The sequence below is a fragment of the Artibeus jamaicensis genome, unplaced genomic scaffold, assembly GCF_021234435.1.
Source record: "Artibeus jamaicensis isolate MK-2021 breed Jamaican fruit bat unplaced genomic scaffold, CSHL_Jam_final contig_685, whole genome shotgun sequence".
NCBI classification, from domain to species: Eukaryota; Metazoa; Chordata; class Mammalia; order Chiroptera; family Phyllostomidae; genus Artibeus; species Artibeus jamaicensis.
Window position 1 is genome coordinate 33,167,164 of NW_026521924.1, and position 18,264 is coordinate 33,185,427.

Sequence of the window (18,264 nt, forward strand, 5' to 3'; positions counted from 1 at the left end):
GAAATATTGATAAGCAACAATGGCCTGGAACCAGGGAGGGTCTCCTACCTGTCCAAGGACATAATGAAGGCGGAGTACAAAAATGTAAACATATATACCAAGGGAAAATAGGTTACGCGTTATTTTCTAGTCTAATTTAGAGTTTCCCATTTTCTACTCAGTTTTTTGGTACAATATTAAGGTCTTTTGCACTGAATTTAAAACAAATTACAAGTGTTGTAATGGCTTTACATTTTATGGAAAATTCATTTGTCTAAAAAGGATATAAAATTAGTATTTTATGGTTAAAATAGTCATATAAGAAAATACCATGGGCATGTAAAATTCGACATAAAATTTCCCAGCTTGGACGGTCAGCTGAAACACTAACTAGTTTGCACTCAGACAGAAAGAAGTTTTGTCCAAAAATCACTGCTCATTCATTGTGGGCTGCTTTTGCCGATGTCTAGCGATCAAATTCATGGGTTTGAGGTTTTAACCTCTAATTCAAGGTGTGGGCCTTTCACAAAATACCTGCAATGTTTTTGTGTGTGTGTCTGTGTGTGTGTGGGGGGGGGGGGAATATCAAGTCAAGAACAGGCAAACAATTCCAGGCACTCCCTCAAGCTTTGGAAAACCTGTGCCTATCCAGGGCCATGAACTTCATTGTTTCAAAGGCACTGAACGTTTCTAACGTGCGTTGAACAGGCCAGGCGGTGACGGGCCCGTCTGACCCCCTCACTCGGACAGCATGTTGAGGATCATCTCGCAGGTCATGTCCCCATCCAGGTCCTCGATGCCGGTGGTGGTGGCGGCGGCAGCAGCCTCTCCGTAGGCTGCAGGAGCTGCCTCTCCAGGGCACTGGTCTCCCATGGCCATGGGGGCTCCCTCGGCAGCGGCTTCTGGTGGGGAAGAGGCACAGGGTTGGCAAATTTAAAATAGAGCTGAGAATCAGAGCCAGTAGGTTTTGGAAACCAGCGCTGATGTTAACCCAGCAGCACGTGTGTGCGGAGACGAGCTTCCCTCAGGTGGGTCAGGACAGTCCAATCTCAGCTGCGCTTTCTGCCCCAGCTCATCCGCCTCAGCTCTGCCAGACTCCTGGGGCTGGACTGGTCTCTGTTGTGCAGCTTTCTTTCTTTCAAAAGCACTGCACGAGGTACCCAGAGGGGGCCTTCAGGTGCCCCACGGGCGGGGAAGTCATGCACTTACAGAGACGTGTTCAGATCTGTCCCCCTTGGAGTTTGGGGGCCAGGGACCTGGTTTGAGGCTTGGAGCTGGGTTTTGCCTGGCGTGCTCTCCCATTGAAGTGAATGTACCTGTGGTGGGTTGGATTGTTGGCCCCCAAAAAGCCGTGCCCACATCCGAAAGCCCCAACCCTGCAAGCGTGACCTTATTTGCAATGAGAGTCTTTGAAAATATAATTAAGGGTCTCAAGATGAGATCCCCTGAATGTTCCAGGCAGACCCTAAATTCCGTGACAGGTGTCTTTACAAGAGGCAGGAGACGTGAAGACACAGGAGGAGAGGCCGTGCGAAGATGGGGACTGCGATGCCGTGATGCGGCCACAAGCCACGGACCGCCCGGGGCCACCGGAGCTGGAAGAAGGCTCCACCCCTGCAGCCCCCGAGGGAGCGAGGCCCTGCTCATGCCCCGGACGTCTGGCCTGCAGACTGGGAGGGAACACAAGGCCTTGTTCTTGGTCCCCCAGTTTGTGGCTGTCGGCTGCGGTGCGTCCAGGACATGAGCACGGCGCCCAGCAGCCCACCAGCTCGGCGGAGGGGGCTTTGGGGGCAGGAGAGCAGCGGGCATGTGCATCTGTCCTTCGGCCTCGTGAAAATGTCCCCCCAGGAACCCACGTGGTGGGGGATCCACCCCGGGGCCTCCCCAGTCACTTTCCCGCTGTGGCCTCACTGCGGTCCCGAGAGGTGGGTACATCACCAGGCCGATGTCACCCATAACCACATGGGGCCAAAGGAAGTCCAAGACCCACCCAAAGGGGCAGGAAGCCGTGACACTGCCAGGCCCAGGACGAGGCGCCCTTCAGGGTCTGGCAGTCGGGGTTTCTGGGTGTGTTCCCTGCACTTCAACACTCAGCACCCAGGGACGCACACAAGAGAAAATCACGGTCAAGTTCGAACCCAATTCGTTTAAAAGGAGGTACCGTCTTCCTTCGCTGCCTCTTGCAGGACGGCCAGCTTCCTCGTTCTCATTCTTCTTCCCATCCCTGAGGGGGCCGCTTTGCCTTGCTCTGCCTCACACTTCTCGGAGTGTCTCCGCATGTTGGTCTGTTGGGGGAACGACACAGGGGCCTGGATGAGAGTCGGCACCACTGAAGGAGCATCATCTAAATGCACGTGGTCAAAGACGCACTGTGGAAAACGAGTGAAATGTGCCTCCTGCAATGTTGCACAAGGCAAGACAGCCTTTCAGAGGCGACCCTTCCTCTCGTGGTTAGGTCTCGAAGCCAGCTGGCTCACCTCAGATGTGTCTTTCTCAGAGAAGTCGATGGGAAGACAAGATTTACTTGTCTGGAATGACTCTACTCTGAGGTTTGATGTTACACCGGAAATTCAAGCTATCGGTCAATTTTATGAAAATCAATGAAATACTACAGAGACACGGCTGCCCCGCGAGCTTCTGTCCTGACCTGCTACAGAGTCACAAAAATTGCGTGCAACATTCAGACGGAAATGGGAAGCCACGGATTTCCCAGTCAAACCTATCAGCAATGTCTTACATACAACGCTTAGGATCTGAAATAAGTTAGAACACTCTCACTCGCTGTAGAGTCTGTCTGCTAACAGAGGGCACTAGTCATTAGATTTGCTGATTCTGAACAATCTCCCGCCTAACTTCCATTTCAACTTTGGTATAGGCCCTGCAGGCTCGTGGGTGGAAGGAAGGAGGATTTGCACAGAAGGGGGAATGCTGTGGGTTTTTGAAACTCCACTTGATGATTACGCACAGGACTGGCACGCTGGGGCAGAGGGTCGAGTGCAGCCTGCCCACGGCTTCTGTAAGGCAGGTGTTCTGCACAAGCCACGTCCCTGCGGTCATGAAGCGTCCATCTACGGCTGCGTTTGCACCATAACCTCAGAGGCAAGTAGTCAGGACAGAAACGGTCCGTCTGGTCTGAGAAGCTGGAAGTATTTCCCTGTCTGGCCATTCACAAAGTAACCCCGCCACCCCCGGCTTGTGTGATGACGATGGACAAATGAAGCCTCTTGGGGTCAAGGATTCCTTTGAGGATGTAAGAGCCACAGCTCCTTCCCCAGAGAGGTGCCAACCTATTCACATACCCACACTCTACAACTTCGTCAAGTTCAGGGCTTAGAAGGACTGATGTCAGTTTTGCAAGAACAAATGAATCAAACGGAAACATACCCAGCCTCTAAAATACAAGTGGAGTGAACCTACAGGATTTCTAGGGCTGACGGGGACGAACAGGACAAACGTGTGTGTCACAGAAATGCTGCTCGGGCGCCGAGGACCCCCGTTCCCGACCTAGAGCGGGGTCCTCACCGGGAGGGAGGGGCCTGGTTCGACGTACAGCGACCGAGACGATCACCTGTTACAGACCCAAGTTTCTGCCGTTTTACTTTTAAATAATCAAATGGGATTCAAGTACCCAGATGTGCTTTCAGTTGTTTATTTTTAAAGACTTTAATTCTGAGAGCAGTTTCAGGTTTATAGCGAAACTGAGAGGGAAGCAGAGACCCTCATGCACCCCCACCCCACGTTTGCACGCCCTCCCCCACCGGCATTGCCCCTGCCTTTGTCACAACCGACGGACCTACGTGGACACGCCCCCTCTCCATGTCTGTGGTCCACACTAACGTTCACTCCTGGTGTTGTGCATTCTGGGTCTGGACAGACGTATGATGACAAGTGTCCACCGTCATACAGTGTCCCACAGAGCAGTGTCCCTGCCCTGTCCTCTGTGCCCCGCCTGTCCCTCCGTCCTGCTCTGCAGGCCCTGGCAGCCTCTGGTCTTGCCCTGTCCTCACAGCCTTCTCTCTTCCAGAGTGTCATGCCGTTAGGGTCACACAGCATCTGACACTGCAGACTGCTTCCCTCGCTCAGTAATGCGCATTTAAGGCTCCTCCAGTCTCTTTGTGGCCTGACAGCTCATTTCTTTTCAGTGCCGGATAACGTGCATTGCCTGGGTGCTCCACACTTACTCGTCCCTCCCCTGCTGCAGGGCACCTCTCTGGCCCCCAAGTTCTGGCAGTTAGGAACAGAACTGGTGTAAATATCCACCTGCAGGTTTTCCTGTGGACATACGCCTCCAGCAACTCTGGGCAAATACCAGGGAACACGACGGCTGGATCGACGGTAAGAGGAGGTTTAGTTTCCTAAGAAACTGCCAAAGTGGGCCCACCCGCTTGCAGGGAGTTCCGGGTGAGTTCCGGGTGCTCCCCATCCGCATCGGCATGTGCGGTCAGCGTTCCGGATTTGGGCTCTTTGGATCATGTGTAGCGACACCTCCTTGCTTTGCTTTTCACTCCCCCTGACGACACAGGGGGTCAGCATCTTCTCACACCCCTTGTGCTGTCCCTGTATCTTCTTTGGTGAGGGGTCTGTTAAAATCTTTGGCCTCTTTTTTAATCAGGTTGTTTTCTTGCTGTTCACTTTCAAAAGTCCCTCGTACACTTCAGATAACAACAGTCTTTTATCGGAGGCGACCACTGGCATGTCAAGGGGACCGCTTTGAAAAGTATATGATCATCTAACCGCTCTGCTACTACACACCTGAAACCAATACAAACTAAAATGAATGTAAACTGTGACTGGAAAAAATGTTTTAAATTTTAAAAAAAAGGAATGATAAGAAAAGCAGCCCTGGGAGCCCGCACACTGGGTGCAGAGGTCTAAAGCCAACACCCAGCAATCGGTCACTGTCGACGTGACAGGAGTGTGACGGACATGATGTTAGTGTGGCAGGTATGAGCTTTTGTAGCTGGAGCACCTGCCCACACATGCTTATTAAGTATCTGGCACTTGGAAAAAGAATAGAGAACTGCTCAATCGTATGGTAACTTTACGCTCGACATTTTGAGAAACTGCCAGACTGTCCTCCAAGAAGGCTTCTCCGTTTTGGAGCCCCAACAGCGATACCTGGGAGTGCGGGTCCTTCCTCCCCTCCCTCCGTCCCCCTTCTCTGCCTGTAACTCCCCCAGAGGCTGGTGCAGGGCGGTCTTTATGGGGATTGGAATCTGTGTCTTCCTGGTAACTAGCAATGCCAAGCAACTCTCTCGAGCTTTTTGGCCATTCATCTATCTTCTTCGGAGAAGTGTCTAGTTAGATCATTTTCCTCTTTATAACTGGGTGTTTGTCTTTTTACTGTTGAAGTGTCGGAATCCTTTCTATATAGTTCAGATGTAAATCCAAATGTGCTTTCTGCAACGAAAAGGAAAAGCTTCGAGACTTCTGATTGCGCTGCTGCGGACTCTGCAGCCGCTTCCTCCTCTCCTCTGCTTTCTCGTTTCTCACGCCAGAGGGCAGCTCCGCTCCACTTTAGCTCGGCCTGAACGCGCCTGTTCTTGCCTTCATTTGACACATTTTGAACTAATTGCACAAACGCTCCAGAATTACCCTGCTATGCTGCCCTCTCCGAAAAAACGCAACTACCCTACCTTTTCAGAGAAAAAAACCAAAGCTCTCCCCCATAACAACAGTCAGCTTCAGATAACTCAAAGCTTTTACAAGGTGAGACCGGGGCACCCACCGGCTAAGGGCCTGGCCAGTCATTTGTGCTGGTTTTTAAATTTATTGATTTGAGAGAGAGAGAGAGACATTGATTTGTTGTCCTGCTTAGTGACGCGGTCACTGGTTGTGTCCTGTATGTGCCCTGACGGGAGATTGAACCCGCAGCCGTGGCACGTCGGGGACAACACTCTAGCCCACCCAGCCAGGGCAAGACCGGGGTGGGTTTCAGTGTCCACAGATTCCAGCCAGACCCACCCAGCCAGGCGAGACCCACAGAAATGGGAAGCTAATACATGTCTGGTGTTTTCAGCCACTCGGGTTCGAAGCCAGTCGGCGTGCAGCGGCGGCAAACTAACACGGCCCCTGGAAAGAACCCGGGAGGAGGGCGAATGCCTTTCTCAGCACACCACCGACGGCCCTAGACCAAGAACATCGACGCGACACTTCGAAAGTTGCCTTCTGTCTACGAAGTAGCCTAAGTCTAATTCACGGGAACAATCTTTAAATGCGGTACTAAAACCAGGGATTCTTTGTCGACTTGGGGGAGCCTGAGAACTCCCTAAAACTACGTGAGAGGTTTTGTTTGCAGGAACTGTGCTTTTTTTTTCTGCAGAAAGGGAGACCACACTTGTAGAAGATTTTTGAGTTTTGTGACTGATAACCACTCTCCGAGGGCCTGACCAATTCCTACAATCGAGTTGAAAGCCCCCCCCCCCAAGGTGGGACCCTGCCTGGGAGACAGAGGCATCTTTTGGGGCGACCGACGGCGACACGGGGGCGCTCACCCAGCGGGAAAAGCCCTTGCCACACTTGGAGCACGTGTGCACGGCCGGGACGAACTCCGCGTCGTGGTGTTTCTGGACATGCACAGTCAGAAGCTGCTTCTGTCGGAAACGCTGGTTGCAGGAGACGCAGGCGAAGGGCTTCTCGCCGGTGTGCGTGCGGATGTGAACCGTCAGGTGGCGCTCCTGCGGGGGGAGGGGGGTAAACCAACAGCTCAGCTCATCACAGGGCGGATTTGGTGTCAGGCATTGTTCATGAGATTCCTTTTTTTTTTTCCTTCCCCAAAGATGCGCGTGCCATGAAGAAAAATCACAGCGAAGACGTCCCCCAACACAGCGCGCTGTTACGGTGGGAATGCAGCCTGGTGGTCTACAGAACCAAGTCACAGCCGGTTCCTGACACGCAGCTACAAAGTTCTCACGTCTCGTTCCCAGCTGGGCCCATGGGCCAGGGGAGGATGGACCGGAACACACTGGGGCAGGAAAATGATCATCATTCTCCCGCCAAAACGCTCATGTATTTGCAGTCCATGTCTGTAATGAATTATTAACAGTTGCAATGACCTGTGTTTACACACAGCAGCCGGAAACAGCAGACTCAAAAATCGAATGTTCAGAGTTTCAGTTCAGTGGACATTTGGGGGCGGGAGTCCAGGAAAGGCACATTTCCCCTCCACTTCCTGATGGAATTACAGTGAATTGTACCACTGGGTTCAAAGCCTCGTGGTGAAAATAACTGTTCTCAGCAAAGAAGTCATCAGAAATTTTAACTAAGATTTCTACGAGTAAATAATTTGGGGAATCAGGACAAAAATACACGTAAGTGAAAATACACAGTGTGTGTGTTTTATTTAATATGCTATGATTATTCTGATGAAATCCATGAACACGTCCATGACACTGCCCATAACCTAACTGCAGGTCTCCCCATCTCTCCTTGCCTCTCACCACCCCCCCCGGACCCCCTGCCAGGACAGCATCCTCCGGTGCCCCCACTGAGTCAGGGTCCAGCCTGGGAGCCTAGGTCTCCGGGACCAAACCCCACGGAGCACGCAGCGGTGTACCGGCCTCAAGGCCCCCGTGTGTGCTCTGTTCCCCAAACACCGGAGACTCTGCCCTCCCTGGCATCCCTGCCTCCCCTCCAAGTCTCGTCCATCCCCGGGGCATTCTCCTGGGTCCTGTGAACAAATCTGAGGCTGGGCTCGCAACATCCCAGGGCTCCAAGTCTCCTAGACACACGCTCCCTTCCTCATTCGAAGCCTTTGCCATTTACAGCCCACGCTCTGAAAGCCACCCACCACCTGACGTGCCCCTCTGGTCACGGGGTGAAATATCCAAGTGGCACCTGCTTCAGGGCAGCTGCTCAGGTCTCACACTTCCGGCCTTGGGACCCCCTTTCACTCTTAAAAATTATTTACGCCGCAAGCAGCTCTTGTTTATGAAGTGGTACCTATGAATACCACCTGCATTAGAAATCAACACTGAGACATTAAAATAGGAAAAGACTTATCGATTCTTTAAAAACAGCAATAAGCCAACTATAGATTAATATATTTACATAATGCATGTGTTATCTATTTTTTAAAAAGCAAAGAAAATAATATCCGACTTCACAGAGAAGGTTTCCAGTGGAAATACAGGGCACCCCATTTGGGACGTGCGTAAATCCCCAAACGCCCGTGGTTTATCAGGCCCTTTTTCACGTCTGAGTCCGACAATCTTACTCAACGAAGACAGGCCAATTCTCACCTCAGCTCCTGCCCTCAGTGGGCTGAGAGTGCAGCTGCGGCTGAGACATGGGGCAGACCTGCCCCACAGATACGCATTTGGAAAAGGGGGCAAAATCTTAACAGCTTTTCAAATAACTGTAGACATTCTGCTCTGATATTACACCCAAACTCAACAAGTGACAACTTCTTAAAAATTGGCTAAAACGTGGAACCTGAAACCACCCCAATTAACCTTTTGTATTCTGTTACGTTAAAATCTGTTGGTCTATCTCATACTATGCCTAGATCCTTTATCCACGCCTGGTTCTGTAAAATAACGGATTAGCCGTTGGGAAAACACCAGTTTGAGTTACGGAGAGTGCTGGTGTGTTTCGTTATACCATGTAAAAAAAAAAATCGTTTTCTTCAAGTCACTCCCACGTTTGGAAGTCAGTGTTCCAAAATTCTGATCTCCTCTTCTAAGCTGGCGTCAACTCCTTGGCCCCCCACCCTGTCTGTGAAGGGAGGCGATCCCTTCATTTACCTTTGGGGAGAAGGCAGCAGGTACGGCCAAATGTCTAGTAACTGAATGAGCAAACTTCGTCGCTAGTCCTTTTAAGTCAAAATAGCGGTTCCCCAAAAAACGGCTAGTAAAGCCGGCCCCTCCACCAGCAGCCCCACAGGCGGGGTCTCCAGATGCTGTCCCGCCCCAGAGGACGAAGGTGTTTCCCACCCACCTCCCAGCTCAGCACGCAGAACACGTAACCGGTGGGTATGCAGGGTCAAGACGGAGTAAAGATAATCATGTCCACTGCTTCTCCGAGGACATTATTAAGTAACACTGCCCTTTGTGTTTGCTGCCAGTGCCCGAAGGTGAGGGGCACAGGGTGACCGGTCACTGCTTTGCTCTGCAGAAAGCCACCTCCACGGCTTCCGCACCATCAGGGCCGAGGCCCACGCAGCAAAGGGCAAACAACATGTTGGCACGAGTTCACTACTACCAAGAATAATTCTGGTCTCACGGCACTGACTGGTTGTAAGACTCTCTAGGGGTGTGTGGACCACATTTTAAGTACCATCGTTGGAATTTATTGGCTTGTGGTTGCCTCCTGGTTATTCTTCATAGTCTTTTCTAACACAGACTGTATTTACTTATTTTTAAAGAGAGGGAAAAAGAAGAAGAAAAAGGAGAAGGAGAGAAACACCCACCGGTTGCCTCTCGTACGCTCCCTGAGCAGGAACCGAAGTGTTGACCTTTCACTTTGCAAGAAGACACCCAACCAACTGAGCCACACTGGTCAGGGCTTAATAGTCACTTTTTTAAAAGTATGACTTTTTTCCAGGTGTTTTCAACATGGGAGAAAATCCCACCCCAGCCCTGCATTCTTCCATATCCCTGGCCTCCCACTGTCTCCCCGAATGGACCGAAACGAAACCCAGTACCTGCTTGCAGGCGTAGCTGCAGTACTTGCACTTGAACTTCTTCTCGTTTTTATGAGTTTTCTGGTGCTGAAGGAGGCTGTAGCGCTCGTGGAAGACGGCAGGACAGTAGCGACACTCCATCTCTGTGTCTCTGTAACTGTGCAGGTTGTGCAAATGGACACCTGAAACCGTCACAGACGTCACAGAACGTCACTTATGGTGGCCAGGGGGAGGTATTACTCTCTGAGGGCAGATCTCCCCCTGCCCTGTAGCCCAGGCTTTCTCGGTGTCAGCACTATTAGCCCGTGGGCCCCCCTGTGCGTTGCAACCGTTGCTCCTGACCACTAGATGTCACCAGCACACAGGGACAGCAGAAATACTATGAAACTGCACTGAAGCAATCCAGCCACCAGGTGGCAGCCCAGGACCTCTGAACAACAAAAAAGAAACACCCTTCCCAGACAAGTTCCTGAAGCCCCGCCTCCCAGAACCAGGCCCAGGGCTCTCCAGGTTTCCCCGCGGAAGGAAGTTCACCAACCCATATACTCACGCAGGTCGCTCTTCCTGGAGATGTTCGTGGCACAGTGGGGACACTGGTACTTGGGGATGTTGTTGTTGTGTTTCTGCTCGATGTGTATTTTCATGGTGCCTCTCTGGGTGAAGCGTGCCTGGCACAAGTGGCACTCGTAGGGCTTCTCCCCTGCGAGGGGATGACAAGAGTGGCCCTCTGCAGAGTGGCTCCCCCATCCCCTGCAGGCCCCGATCCTCCCCAAAGGACACCTGGAGCTGAGAGCTTGTCTTGTCCCCTGGGCTCCTTCTTACCCCTGTCTCCTACATTTACCCGCCAGGAGCACAGAATTCCCAGACAGCTGCCCAATTCCCATCCTCCGTTCAAAGGACAAGGGAGTCACGAAATGCCCTGTTTCCGCAGAGGAAAGTAAAGTGGGTGACGAAGCCAGCGCGCTCTGTCCGACATGGCCTCCACGGCCAAGGTGCAGGAAGGAGCTGGCGTTTGAAGCCTGAGCAACCTGCAGATGCCCACCCTCGATGGTGTGTCTTCCTCGTCACTATCGCGGGCGAGGTGACAGCACAGAGTTTACGTGGGCTCCCTGGATGCAAAATACACACCCAGGGGCAGAGCAGAACCCCCACGCCAGAAAGGCCTGCGGACACTCCCTCGGACCCTAGAACGTTCATCTGGCCCCCCGGGGAGGAAAGTTCATGAGCTCACACCTGAGAACGGGCCGCTGCTTCAGGGACAAAGGGGTCTTCTGCGTGAGGTGCAGTTACCTGAGTGCGTCCTCATGTGTCGTTTCAGCTTGTGGGTGTCCTTGCTGGCGTAGCTGCACAGCTGGCACTGGTAGGGACGCTCCCCGGTGTGCGACCGGATGTGACGTTTCAGCTTGCTTGCCTGGGCAGCAAAGGGAAGGGGGTGGTTGCCAGAGAAAGCTGAAACTCTTGGATCCAATCAGCCTCGTTAAAAAGAGATACAGATGTTTTAACTTCAGAACGTACTTCGAACCCCCCCAAAACACGACCAAGGCATTACTTTTTGTTTTCTGGGGTGAATGACTTTTTTCTTCTCATTTGATGTGGGTTTCAGACCCTTTGGGGATAACCAGTAGTTTCCGGAGACTCTGAGATTCGAGTTCGCGCTGCCCAGGGAAAAGGCAGTTCCGCTGCTCCGCGCCGCACGGGCTTTGATTTCCACGTCGAAGTCCCCACACCCTCAGTGCTGCCAAGTTCAGACCGCGCCACAAAGGTGCAGAGGCCAGAATGCCTTTGCTCGCGTAAATAAAACAAGAATCCTAAGACACTAGCTCTCTGATGGGCGGACACCCGTCCCAGGCCCTTCTCAGCTCCACACACTCATACTTTCTTTATAATAAATAACTTTTAAGTACAGGAACCTCTGTTCTAGTTTCATTAATTGCACGTCCCAGGTGACTAGCAAAAAGACAAACGGCACGTCACCTCCCATTTCATCACCCTTTGCCTGACTGTGCTGTTACCGTGTTCTGTGTTTCAGCCCAAAAGCCGTGCCCACCTCTGGCAGAATGGGGGTGGGGGGAGCAGGTGTGAGTGCCGTCGCCCGGCCTGTGATCTCAGGAAGGCTGCACTCGGTCCGACTCCCCAGGATGCGACAAGCGCAGGTGAACCCCAAGAACACTCAAGAGCAAAGAGACTCAGATCCAAACCAAACAGTTAAGATTTTTAGATGAAAAGTGGGTGTCTTCACATATATTGGAAAGCGAAACAAAAAGAATTTCAGGTCCGACTGGCCTGGCTCAGTTGGTTGTACGCCGGCCTGCAGAGCGAAGGGTCGCCGGTTTGGTTCCCGCTGTCAGGGTGCACAACTACCTGGGTTGTGGGCTGGCCCCTGGTTGGGGCATGTGTGAGAAGCAACCAAATGGTGTTTCTCTCCCACAGCGATGCTTCTCTCTCTCTCTTTCTCCCTCCCTTTCCCTCTCACCCAAAATATATGAAGTTTAAAAAAGAATTAAAAAAATTACAGCATGAAAGAGTTGATGTACTGTGAATGATTGAAGGTGGTGGCTGTGTGTGCCAAGCTTCTCTGGGTGGCTTTGCAAGGGAGGGCGAAGGGGGTAGGAGAGCCCCAAGCCCTCGAGGCCGGTGTGATATGCAACATGCCCCGATGCATTCCAGCTGGCGCCTGTGTAAGGAAAAGGCGTCCGGGTGGGGGAATTTAGGCCACCCTGCTTAGAGCAGGCCAGTCCGGCGAGACTTGGAAACTGCAGAACGTGAGGTCACGTGTGCCTGGGCCGGCCGATCTGCAGGCCGTGTGCAGCCTGGGACCCCACAGGAGGGTCTCCGTGGACACTGGATGTTTGTGCTCACAACCAACAAGACACCAAGCAAAAGTCCACCTCCAGCTGGGTCGTCCCAGACGGCTTCGCCCCTCGAAACTGTCATTTTGGGTTTCCAGACTAGAGTCATAACCTTTAACTCCATTGAGAAAGAACTTTTCAAAATAGTCACAACAGGAAAAAAAAAATTCCTGGAATCATCCTGAGCCCATGGATGAAACTTCCTCGTTTCTGACCTGCGGTTGCATCACCACTCGGCTCCAGCGTTAGTCTTGCCCTTTAACTTAGTTCCCTTCCCCAGTGTGTTCCCTCCCCCCTGGGCTCAGACTCAGGCCTGGCGGCCTCCTGACACTGCGGGGGGAGCCCTTAACCGTTAACTGCCGAAAGCTGATGGTAGGAGCGATGGGGATGTCCGTCATTTCATCCAGAGAGCTAGACGGTATAAGGGCAATGGAGGGGTTGACAGGGCCAAGACGCATAAGTGAAGAGTGAAAACCCTGGTCTCTTCTGTAACAGGAACAGGCACGTGTAACCTTCAAGCAGGTCGCTCTGACCCAGAGCCACCGAGGTTGGCACAGAAGCGCCAGCACGCCGCCATCAGACCGGGCCTGGGGGTCTCGGCTGGAGCTGACCCATTCTGAGTCTGTGGGCTGAGTGCCATGTAAACTGCCAGGCCGCGCACTTTGATTCCCCGAGTCCCCGGAGCCAATTTCTCTGTAATCTGTACACTTTCATATATTGCATTCACTCACTGGTAATCGAAGCCAGAAGAAATCCGATTTTCCACTTTCAATTTAGAAAACCGAACGAGCATTATTTCCTGCGCGGATTTTGTATGAGTAATATCTTTAATAAAACCCATGTTGGGAGCGGTTCTCCTGTTGGTTTAAGCTAACATGACTTTTTACAGCCACTTCTTAATAAGATGCCACAAAGCTTTAAGCAGAAGAGCGCACTTACTTCCACGCTGGCGTATTTGCACAGGGAGCATTTGAACGGCTTCTCGTGAGTGTGTCTGTAACGCCTGTGCCGGACAAGCTCCCCGCTGGTGACAAACGCCATGTCACAGTCACCACACTTGTGGGGCCGGGTTCCTGCAAAACCACAGACGTTAGCCTTTCAGACTCGGTTTCCCCGCAAGTTTCCCTCGGGGATGCGTCACTTCTAACTGACCCTTGGTCTCAGAGGCTGGAACAGCGAAGACGAGGCTCTCAGAACTACACACGCCCCACGCGCAGGCGAGAGAGGGCTTGTGTCACGTTCCACGTGCTTCTTAACGGAAATGGAGGAAAACGAGACTAAAAGTCTCCAACAGCGTGGAATTTTAACGCGGGAACCGTCGCGTGGGACTTCCTAAAGCCCCCCACTCGCGCCCTTCAAGGGCGGCGCCCCTGTGGGCGGGCTCACCTGTGTGCGTGTTGATGTGGTTCCGCAGGAGAGTGACCGTGCGGAAGGCCTTCAGGCACAGGTGGCACGTGTGAGGCCTCTCGTTGGTGTGAATCTTCACGTGGCGGTTCAGACTCGAAATTCGGGGCGTTGAGAACAGGCAGGAGTCGCAGCGGAAGGTCTGTCTGACCCCTGCAGGACGGGGATGAGAGGGCTGACTCCCTTGAGAAAGTCTTTCGACGTTCCCATTCCACGTGGGGGGGGGGGTGACAAAAACAGGCTGGAATTGGACGGGGTAATGGTTGCACGAACTTGTGCTAATGTGTTCAATACCTGAAAACGAGCCGGGACTGGGAATTTGGGTGGGGTGGGAACAATCTCGTTTTAAATATACGAGAAACTACTACATAGCCAGGGAAGGCAAATACCTACTGTAACCAGAGGCAATACCCTGAATGAATGACTTTGACCGTGGACAGTGAGGGCCATGCGACTTTCAAAACCGAGCCCCTTCCCAGCCCCAGCCACCTGCTCCAGGAGGGAGGAGACAACCAAGTGTTGCCGGATGGGACTTTTGAAACATGAACTGGAAATTGAGATTTGGAGGGTGAACGCCTAACTTATACAAGAAAGAAAATACTTGAAAAGCCAAACAAATAATTTTGAGGGTCCAATTCATTCTGTGGGCTTCCAAGATTCAATATCAGTTCTACTATCGATTCAAGGTCCTTCCTCATCGGATCTGAGCACTCTCTCACAGGCCACGCCCCTCCTGCTGCCTGCACAGGTGATCCCCATGCTGAGTGGTTTCTGAGTCCTCTTTCCCAGCCTCACCTAAACTTCCTCACCGCCGAAGGTCCCTCTGGTGCTTTCTGGACGTCACTGCTCCAGGCCATGGAGCATCTGCTTTTGCTCCCTGTCCCCTACCCCAGGCCCCAGGGTGCAAACTAGGGAGCAGATAGGAGCCCCACATTCTGTATGTGTACACAGTGCTTTGTAGCAGCATTTCCCCTACACTTTAAAAACATTTACGTGCAAAGTGCAAAACGCTTGGGTCTGATGCACAACACAGAACATTAGTTTAAACTTTCTCCCATTGCCTGACATTCTGAAAGCCACTAAAAGTCAACTACTTCAAATGTCAATGGCTGTTCTGTTCCCGTGAAGAAAAACAGCCGCCCATCTCATGTCCAGTCCCTCACACACAACGAGCACCCTACCCTCGGTCTCTCGTTGAGTTTTTGGAGAGCCGGCTCTTCCAACAAGTGGTTGAACGGGCGCGGGTTGATCTTCTGTTTTCTCCACGTTCAAGTCTGAAACTGTCAGAATGATTTCGTTTCTTCTCTCATCTCCAGGCCTTGCTTCCACGAGAAAGAACTGCTTCTGTGTGTTGTCCGCAACTCCTTCAGCTGGCGGCTGGTCTTCCTCCTGACCTTCCCCAAGCTAATAAATACAAACAAGTGTCCAAACAAATAACATGCTCTCTGCCCCTATGATACCAAGGAACACATAATGAAAAGGTTAACATTAAGTAGCACAGAACACTGTCCATTGCAACCAAAATGCTTAAGTATAATTATTAAGCATCAAAGGTTGTTGGTGATAAAACAAAACAATTAAAAAAAACCAAAAACACAACACGCCTTGATAGTATTCTAATTAGTGAAACTTCTTAAACGCTTAAAAAAAAGAAACACGTAGTCCCCCAAGATTTTCCTGGGAATTATTTTACTGCGTTTAATTCTAAACTGCTTGTCCATACATAATACTGTCCAAAGAGCAATCTAAAACACTGCTTCTGTAAAATTCCAAGTTAGGGGTCCGTCTTTTTTTAAACCCAGCGGTACCTTAGTCCATGCCGGGCTTCCGGGCGGGCTCTCTGCGCTGGTACTGTCTTCCGTGGCCACGGCCACGCCGTCCTGCAGCACGTGAAACTGCATCATCTGCATTTCCTGCAGCGAGTACACCTTGTCCTGCATGCTGATGGCCACGCACTGGTGCAGGCTCTGCTGGGCCCCCTCTCTGACCCACAGCAGCGACGGCACCGCGCTGCCGGCCTGCTGCACCGTCACCTGCACCCCCTCTGGGTAAGGCGGCATCAGCCAGCCAACCTCCGGGAGTTCGGCGCTGTCGAAGGTGGCGTGCGCCGGCTGCAGGGTCAGCATGTGTCTCCCGCTGTCCTCCACGGTGGCCAGCGCCAACTCCTGCTCTCCTTCGGGGATCTTGGTCAGGAGGGTCCCACGGGTGCGCTCGGCCCCCACCTCCCCAGGGCTTGGGGGCTCCTGCGCTCTGCGCACTCCACCCTCCTCCTCCTGGGCTTTTACTGGTACCACCTCTTTGATTTTGGTGAATTGCTTGAGAGTGTCGAAGCCGGCGGTCCCGGCCATTTTGACTCGGCCTGTTTGAGAAAGGAGTTAAGTAGTCTGTGTCGGGCACAGTGAGATTGGGCCCTAGTGGGTTTTGGGGCTGACCAAGGCCTTGGAAGGCTTCACTCCTCATAGCGGTCAGGACAAAGTTGACTCGGCCTGGGCCCAGGAGTGGCTGAGCCTCAGCAGGATTTACGCTAAAGTAGGCATTTGTTCAGAACATTCTAGACTTCACAGACTGGGACTCGAGCAGACTTTCAGCAGATGCACCTTCTAGGATCAGCAAGGTGGCGCCCGTGCACGCTTTCCACCATTGCACAACCCCAGATCACGCACCATTTAAGCCATGCGGACTGCAGGCCATGCGGACTGTTGGGGACAGTGCGAGCCCGTGCGCACTGGCTCAGGGTGCCCCAGATGGACGCGCGCCCACTCCAGGATTGGGGCAACCGCACCCCCACTCTTAGCCTCTCCCCCAGCCTGGCCCCTCCACAACTTGCCTTCCGCCCTTCCCGCTGTCACCTGCCCACGCGGAGCAAAACTAGCAACACATGCTCCGCTGGGGGCCAGAGTCTGGCCCCGGGGGGATCTTTTACCCAGGAGGCGTGGCCTTGGTGCCGGCCCACCCTGTCCTGGTGGTCTCCACCTTGGACTGCCTGCAGCCGGCACGAGGATCAATGGAGGGGGCGCTGTGCGCAAGCGCAGAGCAGAAAATGGGGACGGCGTTCAAGGGGCGGAGCCAGGGCAGAGGGGCTCCGTACGAAGGTAGTGGTCGGAGGGACCTATGAAGATTGGGGGTGGGATGAGTGGATAAGGAGAAGTGGAAAGGGACCTGCAGGGGCGCTGAGAGACCTGGGGATGGGATCCAAAAGGACAGAAGAGGAGAGGGACCTGCAGGGGCGCTGGAGGACCTGGGAGGTGGGATCAACAAGGACGGAAGTGGAGGGGGACCTGTAGGGGGCACTGGGAGACCTGTGGGGGAGTGGATGTGAAGAGAAGTGGAGGGGGACCTGCAGGGGGTGCCGAGAGATCCGACAGGAAGAGATGAGGAGGGAAAGTGGAGGAGGACCTGCAAGGGCGCTCCCAGTGACTTGGTGGGGAATATGGACGGAGTGGTGGAATGAAGGGGAGGGAGCAAAAGAAGCTTGGAAATACGGGCTGGGGACAGGGCAGGTGGGTGGACGGGGCAGGAAGGCAGAGGAGGGGACCTGGAAGAGACCCTGGAGACCTGAGCAGCAGGCAGGTGCAAGCAGAGTGGAGGGCAGATAGGCAGGATCGCAGAACCGAAGTCAATGGAATAAAGGAAGTTGGGGGTAGAAAGAGCCCGCTGTGGAGGAGCTAGAAGAGGGGTGAGGATGTCCAGCCAAAAAAGGCAGAGAAGGGGTGGGGGAGAAGGAAACGGAGGGGCGGATGTCAGGAGGGGGCTGGAGGCCCAAGTCTTGAAGTCTTTCCCAGAACTTCAGACTCCATACAATTCTTTCCAAGTGCTTTCTTCAAGGCACCCAGGGGAGCTTAGGGCCGGGGAGAAACTTAAAAACTCCAGGGGGCCACGACCTTGTGAAAACACTGTGTGCCACCCAGCTGTTCACTGCAATGGGGGTGCACGTTTGTTGGGTGATTTGCACCTCAGTCTGTTCTTTTTCGTGGCGATGAACAATTCTGACGGTCCCCGGAAGCCATTCAGTCCACTCTCCAACTAGCTACTAAACGCATGCGAGTTTGGAACCAGTGATAGATTAGAACCGTTCATGGTGCACTGATCGAGTTAGAATTATTTTAAAAACACTTTCAAGTACAGTCGACATTCAGTATTATTTTATATTAGACTGAGAGGCGCAGTGTGGTGCACTGGCACTTTTTTAGGTACAGTTTACCTAAAACTGAGGTCCAGGAAACCATTTTGTTTTCTCTTTTTCATTATTTTCTCGAAATTTTAACAAAGCTTGAGTGGAATTTTCTTGTTTGCTGATTGTGAGTAAATATATTTGGAGGCTGGAAGGTGGGGAGGTGCGGGGAACCCAGCCCGCCTCGGTGCGAGCTTATCAGCCAATAGTTTTTCTCCCGTTAGTGGTCAGAGACCTGT

The 18,264-nt window shown here is 52.6% G+C and overlaps 2 protein-coding genes across 2 annotated transcripts in view; one reads left to right on the top strand and one right to left on the bottom strand.

Annotated features, from left to right (window-relative positions):
- The window catches only part of RBM38 (RNA binding motif protein 38), a 64,874-nt gene extending 57,596 nt beyond the window's left edge, over window positions 1-7,278 (top strand). The window contains exon 4 of the mRNA XM_053671202.1: window positions 6,759-7,278. Coding sequence (XP_053527177.1) covers window positions 6,759-6,870 — 112 coding nt within the window. The 3' untranslated portion in view covers window positions 6,871-7,278. The remainder of the gene's footprint in view (window positions 1-6,758) is intronic.
- CTCFL (CCCTC-binding factor like) lies at window positions 595-16,809 on the bottom strand. The gene is made up of 11 exons (XM_037133676.2): window positions 16,778-16,809; window positions 15,663-16,213; window positions 15,036-15,258; window positions 13,837-14,007; window positions 13,390-13,523; window positions 10,892-11,012; window positions 10,152-10,301; window positions 9,623-9,783; window positions 6,474-6,656; window positions 2,141-2,264; window positions 595-881 (listed from the first exon to the last, which is right to left on the bottom strand). The coding sequence occupies exons 2-11, from the start codon at window positions 16,200-16,202 to the stop codon at window positions 718-720; spliced, it is 1,971 nt and encodes a 656-aa protein (XP_036989571.2). The 5' UTR covers window positions 16,203-16,213; window positions 16,778-16,809; the 3' UTR covers window positions 595-717.
- Window positions 16,810-18,264: the final 1,455 nt, after the last annotated feature.

What these genes read in the sequence shown, in the direction of transcription:
- CTCFL (XM_037133676.2), bottom strand. Translation starts at nt 16,202, where the DNA reads ATGGCCGGGACCGCCGGCTTCGACACTCTCAAGCAATTCACCAAAATC. An exon ending in GCAAATACGCCAGCGTGGAA is followed by an intron (nt 11,013 to 13,389) that starts GTAAGTGCGCTC and finishes TTTGCTGCCCAG; the next exon opens with GCAAGCAAGCTGAAACGTCA. An exon ending in GCAGCTACGCCTGCAAGCAG is followed by an intron (nt 6,657 to 9,622) that starts GTACTGGGTTTC and finishes CTCCCCCCGCAG; the next exon opens with GAGCGCCACCTGACGGTTCA.